General features: G+C 37.8%; 1 protein-coding gene across 6 annotated transcripts in view; it reads right to left on the bottom strand.

Annotated features, from left to right (window-relative positions):
* The window catches only part of RALGAPA1 (Ral GTPase activating protein catalytic subunit alpha 1), a 339,477-nt gene that overhangs the window by 39,533 nt on the left and 281,602 nt on the right, over positions 1-18,342 (bottom strand). For all 6 annotated transcript variants that reach the window (XM_036751008.1, XM_036751009.1, XM_036751011.1 and 3 more), the window contains 2 exons: positions 1,650-1,808; positions 548-675 (listed from right to left, as the gene is read on the bottom strand). In XM_036751008.1, the coding sequence (XP_036606903.1) occupies positions 548-675; positions 1,650-1,808 (287 nt within the window). The remainder of the gene's footprint in view (positions 1-547; positions 676-1,649; positions 1,809-18,342) is intronic.

Raw genomic sequence — 18,342 nt, 5'->3', positions numbered from 1 at the left:
CACTCTAGATCTTATTGATCGGACAATAATAGGTCCCTGGCCTGCCCAAGTACCACTTAATGGCTATTTTGGAGGCCCTCCTGCCTTAGTGAATGCAAATAGTGACTGTTTCTCTTTTGGCCAGCAACCCTGAGAATCTTTTCTTGATTAAAGGGACTATCCCTTGACTTACTTCTTAAAGAGGCTTACTCACTGAATGGGCGTTGCCTCTCTCAAAGTGAGAACCTGAAAAGACCTTAGCTTAAAATGGCCAACATCTCCTGGGCCATCTTCAGTCACCGTGATTGAAATCTGGCCACCGGACCCAGGTGGCTCTGGAGGAGAAAGTGACTTGGCACAGCCCTCCCTCACTCAAATCAAAGTCAGCTGTAAGTCATGTCATCATCTCCATGAAGTCATAGTCCTCTTTGAGAACGAAAGATAAACCACAACCACAAAAAGTACAGAAATTGAATAATGAATAAATTGAATATTTTTAGCAACACATAAGAAATATCTACCTTGGAAAGTGGACTATAGAAAGGAAACATACCATTAAAAAGGATACAAATTTTGGTACAATGGGATCAATGATTTCAATGCACGGCTTGCGTTTATAGCTGTTGCTCGAACCATGATGGGAAGGATTTTTCCATTTACAATAGCACCGTCAAAAAGTGGACCGAAGAATGGAACCTAAATCAGAAATTAAAAAGTCATTTCAGAGTTTAATACATTCACTAAAATATTAATGAAAAAGGAGATGATAGCATTATCTGCATATAATACTTTTAAGAATATTAGTCTGGCATTTCAATTATATTCTATGACAACCAATACATGTATTTATGACCTGGTTTCAAATCTCAGCTATGATACTAGCTCTGTAACCACTGGCAGAATCACTTTTTCCTGGGCCTTTGTTTCCTCGTCTGTACACAGAGATACAGGACTACTGTGACAAAGAACTTTGTAAATTTTTCAATACTACGTGTGCATTACTATTAATAAGATAATCACCTCCCCCCAAAAAAGAATGAAGAATATCCATGTGAAAATATTGTAATAACAACAACAATAATGACAATAATTAGCATTTATACAACACTTTAAGGTTTGTGGAGCACTTCATAACTATTATCTCACTGGACATTTACAAAAACCTTGGGAGACAGGTTCTCTCATTATCTCCATTTTACAGATGAGGAAACTAAGGCTGACAGAGGTTAAATGACTTTTCTAGGTTCATATAACGAACAAATGTCTAAGGCCAGATTTGAACTCAGGTTTTCCTGACTCCAAGTTTCTGTGTTTGATCCACTGTGCCACCTAGGTGTGCCACCTCCCCCCCCCCCGCCCCCCGCCCAATCCTTCCAGTTATATGCTAATGCAGAGAATACTGACTTTTCTACTACCGGCTTTGGCCAATTCTTGCTAAGGTTTTTTGCTGTGGCTTCTATTGTCGAGGGCTTGGACAATAAACATACCATTAAAAAGGATACAAATTGGAAATGGGAAGCTGTCTCACTCATCCCCTGACTCTGATTGAGCTAAGGACATATTAATTAATTCTTAGGTAGAATGCACATACTTTTTCTAGAAAGCAAAACTGTGAATAACTTAGTAAATATACTATTTAAAAATTAAAGAAAATGCAATTTCTTACACACCTCAGGTTTTTTCATTATCTGGATACTGAACATGTGGTTTTTCATTGGATATATTACAATAAGGACATCACCAAATTCTGTAGGGATGATTCCTCTTCTATAGTCTCTAGTATGCTCTGACCAAACAATGTGCACTTCATCATTTCCTAAGTGTCGCAACTAGGAAAACAAGAAAGTAATGTTAAGAAAACATTGCACAAAATACGTAAATACATGCAGCCCCACTGCTATAGATAACAATCATTCCAAATTGTGCTATGATAAGCACAGGTAAAAGAAATTCACAGATAATCCAAACATCCTCTTTTAGTTAAGTTTCAATTTCTTCCTTTACAAAGCACATTGTGAATAAAATTAAAATGCAGAAAAATGGATGGATTTGAGTTTCATTTCCTTTTTGAATACTCTCCTTGAATAAGAAAGATTTGTCATTTTAGATTTAACAAATTTATTAGTGGTTCATTTACTTTAGTATGTTCTAAATTTCTCCTCAATTTTTACTAATAATTGTTAGAGATTTCATCTAGATTTCATTTAGACATTTAAACTGCTCACTGTTATACCATAGGCAGTGAGGCAGCCCACTTCTTTGAGGGAATCAGTCCCTTCTACCAAAGAAGACTCTTTAATTTATACAACATGGGACTACTTCCTATTCAATTACTCAATCTCTTCCTATTTGTGGCTCAAGTAACAGCCAAGGAGGTCTCAGGGACTCAGGTGGGAGGTCTGGTTTTTGCCTCTCAGTAACCATTTACAGACTCCTGGTTTTGCTAGTTTGGCTATGTCTCCCCTCTTCCCTGCTGCTGTCTTCCACTCCATTCCATGTCCATGCCATGGACTGTCTCCCCACTGACCAAGGGAGACCAAGATGTAGAGTTCCTATTGAATAATGAGAGGGATGAGATCACTGGGGTATAGCTCACGCACTAATCTGCAACCCTTCTTCCAAACTGAGCATTAGGACTTAAGTATGGCCACTTCCAGGGGCAGTTATATGGTTCAGTCAATACAGCACTGGACCTGGACTTAGGAAGAGCTGAGTTCTGGCCTCAGGTGCTTACTAGCTGTGTGGCCCTGGGCTAGTCACTTAACCTTTGTTTGTTTTAATTCAGTGGAGAAGGAAACGGCAAACTGCTCCAGTGTCCTTGCCAAGAAACCCCACGGAAAGCATGGCTCATGGGGTTATGAAGAGTCATACATGACTGAATAACTGAAAAACAAATAAACCGTTCCACCAATCACTATGTATCCAGGATGTTACCAGGTTAGGACCACAGAGGGGAGGCACTGGCAGTTGAAGGGGAAAGGTTTCTGTATTCTCAATTCACAAGATCATGTAGAGCTAGATGGAACCTCAGATAACTTCTTCATTTTATAGATGAAGAAAGTAAGGCGCAGTGAGGTCAAATGCCTTTTCCAGGGTCTGTCAGCTAGTAAGCGATATGGAATTTGAACCCAGGTTTTTCTCACTCCATTCATCATCAACCACAAAGCATTTAAGTATCTAAGACTATTCACAAAGGGCTGTAATTGAGGAAGGTAAGGACAGATATAGGTAAATACAGAATATATACAAAAGCATATAAAGAGAATACGTACAAAAAATACAAAGTGGAAAAGTGAAGACTTGGGAGACAGTGACAGTGTTCATAAAGTCCAGTACTTGAAGAACTGACATCTATAAGAGGGATTAGACTTGGTTTGCTCAACAGGAAAGAACTATGGTCAGTGAGTACAAGGTATAGGGAAACAAATCCTGGCTTGGTATAAATTACTGGTCTAAGATTTGAAGTTTAAAATGCAATGGCTAGATCAAGAAGGGTAACAACTGAAAAAGGTTTGGTAATCTTAGAAAGAGCAATTTCAATCCAGTGATAAAGCTGGAAGCCAAACTGCAAAGGTTGAGAAATGAGTGAGAGAAGGGTAGGTTTGCTCAGCTCTTCTGAGGAATGTGACTGATAAAGGGAGTAGATACAGGATGGTAAATTGAGTGGAATTACAGGGTCTAGTAAAGGCTTTTTAAGGATGGGGGAAACTTGGGCATGTCTGAAGGCAATGGGGATGGAACCAGGAAGTAGAAGGAAAAGGAAAGAGGAAAAGGCGAAAAAAGAAAAGTATGGAGGGAGAGGAAGAAGAGGGAAAAGGAGGAAAGGAGGGTGACAGGTGAGGGATGAGGGAAAGTGAGGTTGACTAAGGTTGAAAAGATGAGATTGAGTCAAAGAGATGCTGGTATCATCAAGAAAAGCCACACCCTCATCAGGATCTGGGGAAAAGTGAGTTGGGCAGGATGCCAGCGGATTGAGCTGAAGAGGAGTAAAAGGAGCAGATGGCAAATGACTTTAAGCTTATCAGTACAGTTAGAGGTGATATCCTTAGGTGAGAGAGTCCGGGAGGTATGGAAAGTCATGGTGACAGTCAATAAATATTTGTTAAGCACCTATTATGTACCAGGTACTGTGATAAATGCTGGGGATAACACCTTCAAGGAACTTAGAATCTAACGGGGGAAGAAATCACACAAAAGAAAGCTGAAAAGGGGAGGAAGTTTGAGAAGAGGTTTGGAAAAGCCTCAGTGGGGAGTGTGAGAGGCAATTAATCAGGGAGGAATGAAAGGATTGTCTTGCTGCAGTGAAGGTTCAGGTCAAGTCAGTCAGTCAACTAGCATTTATAAAGTGCCAGACATTATGCTAAGTGTTACTGATACAAAGAAAAGCAAAACACAATGCCTGTTCTCAAGGAGCTCACGGTCTAATGGGAGAAACAACATGCACACAACTATGTACAAACAGCACACATACAGGATAAATTTGGGGCAGTCTCAGAGGGAAGGCACTAAGATTAAGAAGGACTGGGAAAGGCATCTTGCAGAAGGCAGGTCTTTGGATGAGACTTGAAGAAGGCCAGTAAAGCCAGGAGGCAGAGATGAGGAGAGAGAACATCCCAGGCATGACGGACTGCCAGGGAAAATGTGTGAGGCCAGGTAATGAAGTGTTGTGTTCTAGGAATAGTGAGAAGGTCAATGTCGCTGGACAGCAAAATATATGGAAGATAGTTAGGTGTAAGGAGACTGAAAGGTAGGTAGAGGTCAGGTTACCAAAGGTTTTAACAGCCAAACAGAGAATTCTATATTTGATGTTAGAAGTGATAGGGAGCCACTGGAGTTTATTGAAGATGGGGCTGGTGTGGTCAGACTTGAGGACTAAAGGAAGGTCGGTTTGACAGCTGAGTAGCGGATAGATTAGACTGAGGAGGGACTAGACAGGAAGACAAACCAGCAGGTTACTGCAATATCCAGGTCCAGGTGTGAGGTGATGAGGGCCTGCACCAGAGGAGTCAGGGTCAGATGAGAGAAGGCCATGTATACAAGAGATGCTGTGAAGGTTGTTGGCATTTGACTGCATATGGGGAATGAAAGTGAGTGAAAAACTGCAGATGACACCTAAGCTGTGAGCCTGGGATGGTGATACCCTTGACAGTAATAGACTTTGAGGGTAAAGATAATGAAGTTCAATTTTAGAAATGTTGAGTTTAAGATGCCTATGGGCTGTCCAGTTCAAGATGTCTAATAGGCAGTTAGAGATGAGAGGCTGGAGGTTAGAATAGAGTTTGCTGCTGTACAAGCAGATCTGATTAAAATCATGGAAGATGTTGGTATCATCAAATGAACTTGTATAGAAGGAGAAGAGAAGAGGGTCCAGGACAGAGCCTTGGTTAGTGAGCATGACCTTGCAGAAAATCCAGCAAAGGAGACAGGGAAGACATCATGCATACGATGAATAAACTGTTAGGTTTGGGAAGAGAATCAGGAGGTGGAAGTGTCACAAAAACCTAGGGAGAAGAGGGTGAACAACAGTGTCAAAGGCTGTAGAGAGGTCAAAAAGGATGAGGATCAAGAAGAGGCCATTTGACGTGGCAATTAAGAAATCATTAGTGACTTGGGAGAGAGCAGTTTCAGTTAAATGATGAAGTCAGACTGCAAAACGTTATTAAGAGAGTGAGGAAGTGGAGGCATTGATTATAGATGGCTTTCTCTAGGAGTTTGGCCACAAAAAGTACAGATATGGGATGAGGGCTAACAGGGATGGATAGATTAAGTGAGGGTTTTTTCAGGATGAGGGAGATGTGGCCATGTCTGTAGATGGTAGAGGAAACAACTGGGAATGTTTTAAGAGTAGGAATAACAGAGGAGGCAACCTGCTGGAGAAAACAGGATGGAATGGGATCACTTGTGCTTATGTGTGGGGGTTCCCTGGCCAAAAGAAGAGCTACTTCTTCATGTAAAAGCAGAATGAAAGAGAAGATAGTGACAAAAGAGATCAAACTTATATGAAATGAGGAAGAGGAGAGGAGAGGGGGCTCTCTACAAATACTCTCCATTTTTTCAGTCGATTATGAGGCAAGGTCTCAACTGATACGGTTGGGGGAGGGGGTACCTCTGGAAGTTTCAGGAAGGATGAAAATGTTTAGAAAAGCTGCTGTGGTGAGTGGCATAGCGAATTGACGAGGGATGTGTAAAAAGGTTTCCTTCCTATGGTGAAGCCCCAGTTGAGATCACATAACATAAATCTGTAGTGAACCCAAACAAAATGGATTCATGATTTTTTCCAGTTTCATTCAGCAGAGTGTAAACAGTAGCATAAGCAAAAAGATGATGGTGGTAAGACAATAAAATGGGGTTTGGAAGGGCAAAATCTTTAATACGATAAAAGGGCAAGGGACTTGAAAGAATATGACAGTGTAGAACTGAACTGGTTCAGCAAGCAGTCAAGTTGGGGGAAGGGAAGAGATAGCCAGAGTAAAGGCTTGGGAAAGAATAGATGGATTGGAAATCCTGGTGAAGACAATGAACAGGGTTTGGAGTTGCAAGTTGAGAGGGAGAGGTGAATGACAACAGATTATGATCAGATAGAGGAACCTGAGAGTTTATAAACCTAGATTGGAATACTTGTAGGTGATGGCAAGGTCAAGGGGTGGAGTGGAGGAGGTGACCATGGGAAATAAACAAGTTGAGAAATTGTGTGGTTCGAGTCTTTAAGGGAGTATCAATATATATGCTATTGTTCCCTTATATTAGGGCAGGAGTTGAAGAAGAGAGAAAGACTGTGAAGTAGGCACTAAGTTCACTGAGGAGTGAAGGAGGGTATCCTCGAGATCTGTGGACAACAACTACCAGAATGTGGATTGGTTGATAAATATAGACTGAATAAACCTCAAAACAGGACAAAATTACAGGTTAAATGTTGAAAAAATTCAAACTATGAAATTATGAAAACTTGCATGGTTTGCCTGTTTCAAAAAGTAAACAAACTAAATACGTGAATTCAAAAGAAACATAAAGATCAGTAAACTGAAGACTTTTCCTTCTCTTTCATTCTCTAAAGGTTATTTGATCACCAAATATTTATCTAACATGTGAATTATAAAGGCAAATTTCTTAACTTAAAAATTTATCTTCCCTAAGAAGCAAAAGAAACCCACCTAGATGCTCTGAAGCATTATGAATTGAGACATTTATTGCTTTAAAGATAGATTATTAACAAAGCTAAATTTAAAATAAGGCTCTATAATTTTTTAAACATAGTGAATTCTCTGAAGAAGGATACTTTTGGGCTTCAATAGTCTAGACAGCTCTTTTTGGAAACCATAATAGCTTTTACTGTTCAAAAATAAATTAAACAGTACTCCAGGACTAAAAATTTAAAATATTTATTTTAGTGCGGGAAATGAATACCAATATATGAAATACATACTCTATTTAATAGTATAAACATGGGGCTTATGTTTCTTTGTCAAGGTTTTCAAAAAGTGAGAAAGATCACACAATTTTTAAAGTCATGTTCTCTGAAATTTCATTTTTCAATCAAAATACTTTAAAATATCCTTCCTATACAGCCATCACCATGTGTCAGTTTTTGTAATAGGTTTATGTTAACTGAATACAAAAGAAATGTGAAATAAATTTAACCAGGAGGGATGATCCAATCTAATTTTGATACATTAATGTCATATGCTGTACATGTTACAATACCAGCCAGACTGAATATTAAGCTTCAGGCTATAATGAGATTTCCAAATGGCAGATTGTTCTAAGTGATACCACGTATAATTGCAGAAATAAACGATAGTAAAAGCTGAGCACACTGTCAGGAAGAATTTAAGTATTTACTTTAAAAAATTAAACGAGTTAGGTTTGGAAAGACAAGACAACTGAAATAACGCAGGTCTCAATTTACAGAAAATTCCTTTTATTTATCTGCTGCATTAACCCTTGAACTCTTGCCAAAATAATCTCTAGTTTCTAGTATCCACTTATCTAAAGAACAAGGAAAAAACACTGTTCTCTTTTCTTTTGACCAAAGTTTATCTTGAGGTCTCTTGTCTACCACTGAAGAGTAAGTCTATTCCTAGTTTTACTGAAAAGAATAATAATTACAAAGGAATCAGGAGGGAAGACTAAGGCCCGGAGCAATGAACCTAGCAAAGATATGCTAAACATTTTAAATAAAAAGCTTTTTGTGATATTCTGTATGATGAATTTTAATTTTTTTTAAAGTTTTGCTTTGTCTTTTATCTTTACAATGCCAGTCCCTCCCCCATTTCTTCACTGAGTGGAGGGAGGTGTGTTTCATTATCAGTTCCAGGCATCAGATTACTCTGAATGATGCATTTTCACAATTAAAGGCAAACATAAATTAAATTTATTTAATACTAAAGCATTGCAAGTCATATGTTTTGTATCCTTTGACCTTAACATCTGGTATATATTAGTTTAAGACATTCTCATGCATCAACTGGAAACTGCCATCTCTATTAGGAAGAATTTTAAATGTTTGTTACAAGAATGACTTTAGAAGGTTTGATATGGTTAACAAAAATCTCAAAATATATATGTGAATTTACCACAAATTTTTTTCTCACTAAAATATGTAACAACTTTGAAAGCAGTTCTTACTTACTTACTAAAATAAGGTCTAGAAATTCAGCCTTCTTAAATTCACGACCTCACACAGGGTTGTGACCCAGCAGTTTAAGAAGCGCTGAAGGGATCATGAGTAGAAAAAGTTTAAGAAGCCCTGGCTAGATTGCCATATAAATCTGTCTGTAATTATCAGTCATCCAGACATTGTGGGAATAGCTAAGTGGTTAGGAAGGCAGCAAAGAGAGAAAATTATATCTGGGCACACAAGTTTATGGTCCAAAGAGTAGGTATCCTTTCATGTCATCTAAGAACTTTTAAAGGCCTTTCTATCTATATGCTTTTTGATCTATATGCAAAACATTCTGCTAGGTCAGGCTGGCAAAGGTTTTGGGAAAGTGAACAGATCTGTTCAATAAAATTTGAAAACTTATTTCCATGATTCACTTGTTGATGTCAAATGTTATTTATGGAATTCAAAGTACATTTATTGAGGGCCTAATATTTGCCAGGTATAGGCAAAAAAACAGTCCCTGTGCTCAAGAAGCTTACAATCTCATGGGAGAGACAACAAGTAAACAAATATGTACAAACAAGTTATATACAAGATAAACAGGAAATAATTAAGAGAGGGAAGGCACCAGAATTAAGAGGGGTTGGCAAAGCCTTCCTGAATAACATGGTATTTTAGTTGGGACTTAAAGGAAGCCAAGGAAGTCAGCTGAGGAGGGAGAGCATTCCAGGCATGAGGGACAGTCTGAGAGAATGCTCAGAGTTGAGAGATGCACTCTTGTACAAGCAACAACCAAGAGGTTAGGGTCACTAGATCAAAGGTACATGGCGGGGAACAAGATACAAAAAGATTGGAAAGGTAAGAGGGAGACTAGGTTACAAAGGGCTTTGAAGGTCAAACAGAAGATTTGATATTTGATCCTCAAGGCAACAGGGAGTCACTGGAGTTTGTTCAGTCTATGTGTTGGGTAGAGAGGAGGGGCATATGTGACGTGGTTAGACTGGCACTTTAGGAATATAACTGGTGGCTGAATGGAGGATGGATTGGAATGAGGAGAGGCAGCTGACCCACCAGCAAGCATAAGTGTGAGGAGATAAGGGACTGTGTCAGAGTGGTGGCAGGGGCAATGGTGAGAATAGTGAGGAGTAGAGGATGACACCTAAGTTTTGAACCTGAGGGACTGGGAAGATGTTGTTGCCCTATACAGTAACAGGGAAGATGAGGGGGCTGGGGAGCATTTAGGAGGAAAGATAATTTCTGTTTTGGACGTGTTGAATTTAAGATGTCTACTAGACATCCAGCTTGAGATGTCTGGAAGGCAGTTGGAGATGTGAGATTGGAGGTCAATAGAAAGATTGGGACAGGATAGGTAGATTGAAGCATCCTCAGTATAGAGATGGTAATTAAAACCATGAAGTAGTATAGTGGCAGAAGTGAAGAGGGCCCAGGACAGAACCCTGAGAGACACCTACAGCTAGAGGGCATGATCTGGATAAGGATCTAGCAAAAGAGACTGAGAAGTGATCACATAAGTAGAACCAGGAGAAAGTGGTGTCCTGAAAAACCTAGAGAGAGTATCAAGGAGAAGAGGGTCATCGACAGTGTCAAAGGCTGAAGAAAGGTTGAGAAGAATGAAGATTGAGAAAAGGCCAATGGATTTGGCAATTAAGAGGTCACTGGTAACGTTGGAGAGAGCAGTTTCAGTGGAGTGATAAAGCTGGAAGCTGCATCGTAAGGGGTTAAGATGAGTAAGAGGAGAAAAAGTAAATAAGAGAGTGAGAGGAGAGAAAGTGGAAAGGCTAACTATAGATGGCCTTTTCAAATTTAGCCACAAAGGGCAAAGGAGATACAGGACAATAGTAGGGATGGAAGGATCAAGTGAAGGCTTTTTTAAGAGACAAATCAAGTGAAGGTTTTTTCAGGATGGAGACATAGGCATGTTTATAGGTAGTGAGGAAAGGGGTGGGGGAGAAGAATAAAAATAAGTGATAGGGTGGGAATAACAAAGGAAGCAATCTGTTGGAGGAGAGGGGATGGAATGAGATCATTTGAGTAAGGAGTAAGCCCACTTCATCAGGTGAGACAGGGATGAAGGAAGAGATAGTGGCAAAAGGTGATGTGAGACAAGGAAGAACAGGGAGCTCATGGTAAATAGCTGAGAGGGTAGGGTAGGGAGAGTCATGGAAGGTTGAGGAGGGAAAAGGCTTAGAAAAGTTGCTGTGGAGAGTGGCATAGTAGGATTGCCTAGCAGCGATGAGGTTGGGTAACATAAACTTGTAGCAGATCAAGTGAGAAAGACGGGTATGATTTTATCCATCTTTGTTCAGCAGAATGAAGTTTCAGCAGGTACAAAAACATTCATGTACAAAATACAAACAAAATAATTTGTATACAAAGTAATTTTGTGGCTGAGGGTATAAACTTATGGGGAACTAAGGAAAGGCCTCTTTGTAGAAGGTGGAAGGAACGTATTCAAGGCCTATAAAAAGGTATGAAGAGAGAAGGTGGAATGTTTGGTAGGAGGAAGTAGGCTGGTTTAGCTGGGATATGGAAGGTGACAGGAAGAGTAATTCATCATCATGGAAAGCAAGGCTGCAACTAAATTGTGATCCTAGAAGGAACAGATAAGCCATTGAAGGTTCTTGGGCAGAGGAGTGATATAGTTGGACTTATACTTTAGGAATAGCAATTTAACAGCTGCATGGAAAACAGATGGGAAGAAAGAAAAATCAATTAATAGGCCACAGGTGATAAGGATCTGAATTAGGGTGTATTAAAGAGTCTCCATCAGTTACTATGTTGATTATCTCCAATATATCCTGTATATATCTTGTTTGTATAGAGTTGTCTCCATGTTGTCCTCTCCACTGACTGTGAGTTCCTCAAAAGTATGGTTTGGTTTTTTGCCTTTTTTTATTTCCAGAGTTTAGCACAGTGCCTGGCACATAACAGGTGCCCAATATATGCTTGTAACTGGAGGAAATGAGAGAAGCTTGTAGACTGTGTTGAGATGCTAAGTTTTATATTATGGACAATTTCTTTGTAAAAAGAATTGGCAGACACTGGAAATGGTGAGCACCCAACAACATCACAAAAATAAAACTGCAATTTTTGCAAAATTGAAATTATGCTGCAATTTTTGATAACAATTTGTGTGATATGGGTAACTGGTCTCCAAAAATTTGATAGAATTCTCCTGTGAATAGTTCCTTTATAGCTAGATCTATTTCTTTTTCTAGTCTTCTGTCATTTTAGGTATTTTAATATTTCTGAAATTATTCCTCTATGTAATTTGTATTTTCAGGTTAGCACATAATTGTGTGTAACAGTTCATGATTATTCATTTATATCAATTTTAAACTTAAATATGTTTTATTTATTTATATTACTTTATATTCATAAATATTTGTTTATATCTATTTTGTTGTGATTTTACCTTGTTCATTGGCTACTTTACTGATTTGATCTTCTGCCTTCTTTTAAAACAAATTAGGTAAAGGTTTATCAATTACACTAGTATTTTCAAAGAACAAGCTTTTAATTGATCATTTCTGTTTCTTTTTGTTTCCAGTTTATCTATTTTTCCCTGAATTTTTAGTATCACCTCTTTGTGATTATTAAGGATTTTTTTTGTTGAGTTTCTAATTTTTAAAGATGCATATTTAGTTCATTAATCCAATCTTTTCGTACTTTGTTAATGTATGTTTGAAGGGATGATTTTTCTCCTGAGGACTGCTTTAGGTGGATCCCAGAAATTCTGGTATGTTGTTTCATCAACAGCATTTGGTTCTGCATAATTATTGTTTCAATGATGTTTTTTCATCTACCAATTTTTTAAGAATTTTACTGTTAAGTCTCCATCTGAATCTGTGTCTGAGCTCTGTACCTTTTGTTTGTGATACCTGAAAACAATGACTATTTTTATTGTATTAAGTCTGTAAAAGATGCATCTCCAATTTTACACACTTTTGGAGTATCTCTGTACCCTCATACATGGAAAATTTTTGTATAAATTCCATGTAGTGCTAAGAAATACACTTATTCTTTTGCAGTCCCATTTAGAATATGCCATGGGTCTTTTAGCTCTACTTTCTCTAGCAATTTGTTCAGTTCCATATTTTCCCTTTTGTTTATCCTTTTCTTAGACTTAACCCAAAACTAAAAGACACTAAAATCTCCTGTTACTGTATTGTTACTGTCTATGTCTTCTTGTAGTTCATATAATATTTCCTTTATGAATTTGGATGCTAAGGCATAAATTAAATAGTAATATTCATTTCTTGTCTATGGTTCCTTTCAGCATGATGCAGTTTCCTCAGTTATCCCTTATTTTTTGAATGTTTATTTTTGATTTGGAAGCATGATTTGCAACTCCTGCTTTTTTGAATTCACTTGATACATATTTTTTTCAGCCCCTCACATTTTTTTCCTGTCTATGCTTTTTTTTTTTTAAATTGTTTCCTCATAAGCAACAGATCGAGGGTTTTTTTCTTAAAAATCCAATCTGTCCCTCTTTTTTACTTTATTGGATGGACCATTTAATATACTCATATTTAAAGTTATGAGAGTTAGGTTTATGTTTTCTTCTATTCTAATATTGGAGTTTTTGCTCAAGTTTTTTTTTCCCTCCTGCTATAAACACAATACTATGTCTCTTCAATTACTTTAGCTTATCTATCTTAGAGTGGTTATGCTTACAATGGATCTCTTCCCCTCATTCTTGCTTGTAAATTTCTGCTTTTATTTGGTTAATTCTTCCCCCCCTTTTTTTCCTCTTCAGTTAATCAAGTAGAACTCTCCTTCAACTAGTCTCATTCATAATTTTGAAAAATTTCATTTACTGTGCCCCTTTCCGGAGGATTTTGCTCCCTTAATCTCTTCACTATCCATCATCTCTTTCTGACTTCTCCAGACCCTTATTCTCTGGTTTATGGCTCCCATACTTATCTAGTCTTCGTATTATTCCTCACGGAATCAAAACTTCTAAGAAGCCATTCTGGTCTTCCTCTAAGCAGGTTCTGCTACTGCCTAGTAGAACTTGCCCTCTGGCAAGTTTGCTCCCTCTTTCCATTGTGCCTCACTCTCAGACAAATAACATTTCCTATATTTGATACAGAGGATAGGCTCCAAGGCAGGACACCCTGCTCCCCACATCCCCTATTATGCAGATCACCACTGACCTTTGCTTTTCTCTGTACACCTTCTTTTTCTAAGTTCATGCCCTCTCACTCTCCTAGGAACCTGGTGCCTTGGAAGAACTGAAGATTTACAGCTCACTACAAATATTTCTGAAAACAGTTGCACAAAAACCTTGCAACTTGAGACAGTGAGCCTTCCACCCTGGAAGCAGAACCCTACTTTAACAAAGAGTTAAAAATGAACTAAATGAGCAAACAACAGTAGGAAAAAAAAACAAACCTCTGACTATTGAAAGTTACTTTGGTGATAAGGAAGATCAAAACACACACTAAGAAGAAGACAACAACGTCAAAGCTTCTACATCCAAAGCCCCCAAGAAAAATATGAATTGGTCTCAGGCCATGGAAAAGCTCACGAAGGATTTTGAAAATCAAGTTAAGAGATGTAGAGGAAAAATTGGGAAGAGAAATGAGAGTGATACAAGAATATCAGGGAAAAAGAGTCAACAGCTTGGTAAAGGAGACACACACACACAACAAAATACTGAAGAAAATAACACCAGGCCAAATGGTAAAAGAGGTCCAAAAAGCCAATGAGAAGAATGCTTTAAAAAGCAGAACTGGCCAAATGGAAAAAGAGAGAGATGCTGACCAAAGGCAAGGATGGCTTAAAATCTGGACTTACTTGTAAAATATTATGAAGGATGATGACGAATGATTATGAGTTGTAGAGGGCAAAACCAATTTGAAGAAAGCTTGGCAAAGTCATGCCAAGGCATGTTATGACAAACATTAAAGGACGAATAGAAGCAGCAAAAGCTACTGAAGAAAATAATGCCTTAAAAATTAGAATGGAGCAAATGGAAGCTAATACCTTTATGAGAAAAAAAACCAGAAGACAATATGAAATATTTCACTAGAAAAACAACTGACTGGAAAATAGATCCAGGAGAGAGAATTTAAAAAATTCAGAATTTAAAAATTCTGACTATCTGAAACCCATGAAAGAGCCTAGACATCATCTTTTAAGAAATTAGCAAGGAAAATTGTCCTGATATTCTAGAACCAGAGGGTAAAATAGAAATTGAAAAAAATCCACTGATCACTTCCTAAAAGAGATCCCAAAATGAAAACTGCCAGGAGTACTATAGCCAGAGTTCCCAGGTCATGGAGAAAATATTGCAAAAAGCCAGAAAGAAACAATTCAAGTATGGGGGAGTCACAGTCAGGATAACACAAGATTTAGCAGTTTCTACATTAAAGGATCAGAGTGCTTGGAATAGGATATTCCAGAGGGCAAATGAGCAAGGATTACAACCAAGAATCAACTACCCAGCAAAACTGAGCATAATCCTGAAGGGAAAAAAATGGATATTCAATGAGATAGAGGATTTTCAAGCATTCTGGATGAAAAGATCAGCGCTGAATAGAAAATCTGACTTTCAAATACAAGGCTTAAGAGAAGCATAAAAAGGTAAACAGGAAAGGGAAATCATAAGGGACTTATTACATTTAAACTGTTTACATTCCTACATGGGAAGATGATATCTGTAAGTCATAAGACATTTCTCATTATTAAGGAAGTGAGGAGTGTATAGACAGAGGGCACAGGTGTGAGTTGAGTATGAAGGGATGATTTCTAAAAAATAAAATTAAGGGGTGTGACAGGAATGCACTGTGAGAAAGAGAAAGGGAGAAGTAGAATGGGGTTAATCATCTCACATAAAAGAGGGACAAAAAAGCTTCTACAATGGAGGGTAAGAAGGGGGATGTGAGGGGGAGTGAGTGAACCTTACTCTCATCAGAACTGGCTCAAAGAGGGAATAACATACACACTCAATTGCGTAGAAAAATCTATCTTACTTAACCTATAGAAAAGTAGGAGGGGAATGGGATAAGAGAAGGGAGGATTATAGATGAGAGGGAAGTTTAGGGGAGAGGGTAGTCAGAAGCAAAACACTTTTGGGGAAGGACAGGGTGAAAGGAGAGAGAGAATAGAATAAACGGGGGTGGGGATTGGATCAAGGGAAATACAGTAAGCAATAGTAACTGAAAAAAATTTTGAAGCATGTTTCTCTGATAAAGGTCTTATTTCTCAACACATAGAGAATTGAGTCAAATTTATAAAAATAAAAGCCATTATCCAATTGATAAATGATCAAAAGATACGATTGGTTTTTAGATGAAGTAATCAAAGCTATTTATAGCCACATAAAAAATACTCTCAGAAAAACCTGAAAAGACTTGCATGAGCTGACGCAAAGTGAAATGTTCCATGTACAAAGTAACAGCAATACTTTAAGATGATCGGCTGTAAATGACTCAGTTATTCTCAGGAATACAACGATCTACGACAACTCTGAAGGACTTATGATGAAAAATGTTATCCATCCCCAGAGAAAGAACTGATGGTGTCTGAGTGCAGATTGAAACATATTTTTTTTATTTTAAATTTCTTGAGGTTTTTTTTTTCCTTGTCTATGTTTTCTTTCACAACATGAGTGTTACGGATATGTTTTGCATGACTACATATCTATAACCTATATTGAATTGCTTGTGTTCTCAGTGGGGGTAGGTGGTTGGGGAGGCAGAGAATTTGGGACTCAAAGTCTTAAAAATGAATGTTATAAATTGTTTTTACATGTAACTGGGAAAAATAAAATTCTAAATAAAAGCTAAAAAAAGAAAAATGAATATAACAAAAAAGGTAATGGAGAAGCCCACGGTGGGTGTAATCACGCTGCAACATAAAGTCAATGAGGAATTTAGAAGGACAGGACTAAAAGAGATCCCTATGAAAACGTGTAAGAAAAAGAGCAGATGGGTTTGTCAAGTAGTAAAGGGCAAAGAATGATAGGTGAGTAATCAGAGGGTTCCCTTCAATGTCAAGAAATTGAAGAAGTCTTCCTTTATGTTGGGTGGACTCCCTCTGGTGAATTTTTGAAAAGACATGGATGAGAGTCACATACAATGAAGAAGCATTAATTGGCAGTGATTGGCATCAACAGATTGAATATGTTCAGTTTCCTTTGCTGGCTCATCATTCATATCACATAACTGTAAGTGTTCCCAATGTGGATCATAGTCTTGTCTCTAGTCTCCAGTCCAGCCTAAAACCTGCAGGGGAATAACAGAGCAAGAATCCCAAACCAAAGGCGAGCCTGAAATTTTGTCACTGAAACTGCAGTTTTCAAACTGGTTGATATTACATTAAAGCTCTAGTGGTAATTTGTGAACTGGCTCAGCCATTCTGGAAAGCAATTTTGAAATATGTCCAGAAAGCTATTAAACTATGCATACCTTTTGTCCCAGAAATGCCAACGAGAAATCAATACTTCAAATAGAGCAAAGAAAGAGGAATAGGATCCATATGTACAATGCAATGGCAAAGAACTGGAAAATGAAGGGATGCCCATAAATTAAGGAATGGGTGAACAAGTTATGGCATATGAATATGACAATATACCTATGATGTTAGAAATGATGAGGGGGAGACAGTTTCAGACAAGTCTTAGGAAGATGAGTATGAACTGATTCAGGTGAAGTGGGCAGAAACAGGAGAATAATTTATATAACAAAAAATACTGTCAAGACAACTTTCAAAACTGTAGAAACTTTGATCAATGCAATGACCAACCACAATTCCAGAGTACTAAGGAATGAAATACTGAAACTTTTGTTCTTTTTTGGACACTATGAAGGTGTTTGTTTTGCTAACCCATACATGTTGATAAGAGAGGTTTTGTTTTCTTGCTCTCTCACTAGGGGTGGAAAGGTGGGGAAGGACATGAGAGGAAGGGAAGGCATGCTTTCACTGACTGAAAGTAAAATTTAATTAAAATATTAACGTATCACAATGTTTAGCCATTTCCCCAATCAAAGGGCATCTACTGTTTATAGTTCTTTGCTACTACAAAAGGTGCTGCTATAAATATCTTGGTGTATTTGGGATCTTTTATCACTGAACTGACCTCTTTGGGTACATATCTAGCAATGGATCTCTGGGTCAAAAGGACAGACATTTTAGTTATTTTCTTAGTATAATTCCAAAATTGTCAGATTAATTCATGGTTCCAAAACAGTATATTAGTGTTTCTATCTGTTATTCTCCAACATTAATGACTACTATCTTTTGTCATCTTTGCTAATTTTCTGGAACCCTGCAGTTTATTTGCATTAACTCATTATTTGTGATGTAGAACACTCTTCCATATGGTTGTAAAGTTTGTAATTCTTCCTTTGAGAAGTTTCTTCTCTTAGACACTCAAACTTAAACTTAATTTAAATTCCCTTCTTTCTGTAAGATTCAGCACAAGCATTATATTCTGCATGAAACCTTTCCGGATCCCCTCAAATCTTAGTGCCTTTCTTCCCAAACTTTGTTGTTGTTCGGTTGTTTCAGTCGTGTCTGATGTCTTGGTAAAGACATTGGAGAAGTTTGCCATTTCTTTCTCCATCTCATTTTACAGATGAGGAAATTGAAACAAATATGGTTAAGCGATTTACCCAGGGTCACACAGCTAGTTAGTATATGAGACCAGATTTGAAGTCAAGAAGATGAGTCTTCCTGACTTCAGGCCCAACATTATATCTACTGTGCTATCTGGCTGCCCTAACTACTTT

Source organism: Trichosurus vulpecula, chromosome 3 (genome assembly GCF_011100635.1).
Source record: "Trichosurus vulpecula isolate mTriVul1 chromosome 3, mTriVul1.pri, whole genome shotgun sequence".
NCBI classification, from domain to species: Eukaryota; Metazoa; Chordata; class Mammalia; order Diprotodontia; family Phalangeridae; genus Trichosurus; species Trichosurus vulpecula.
The sequence above is the reverse complement of the archived record's forward strand: the minus strand, read 5'-3'. Positions and strand labels throughout refer to the sequence as shown.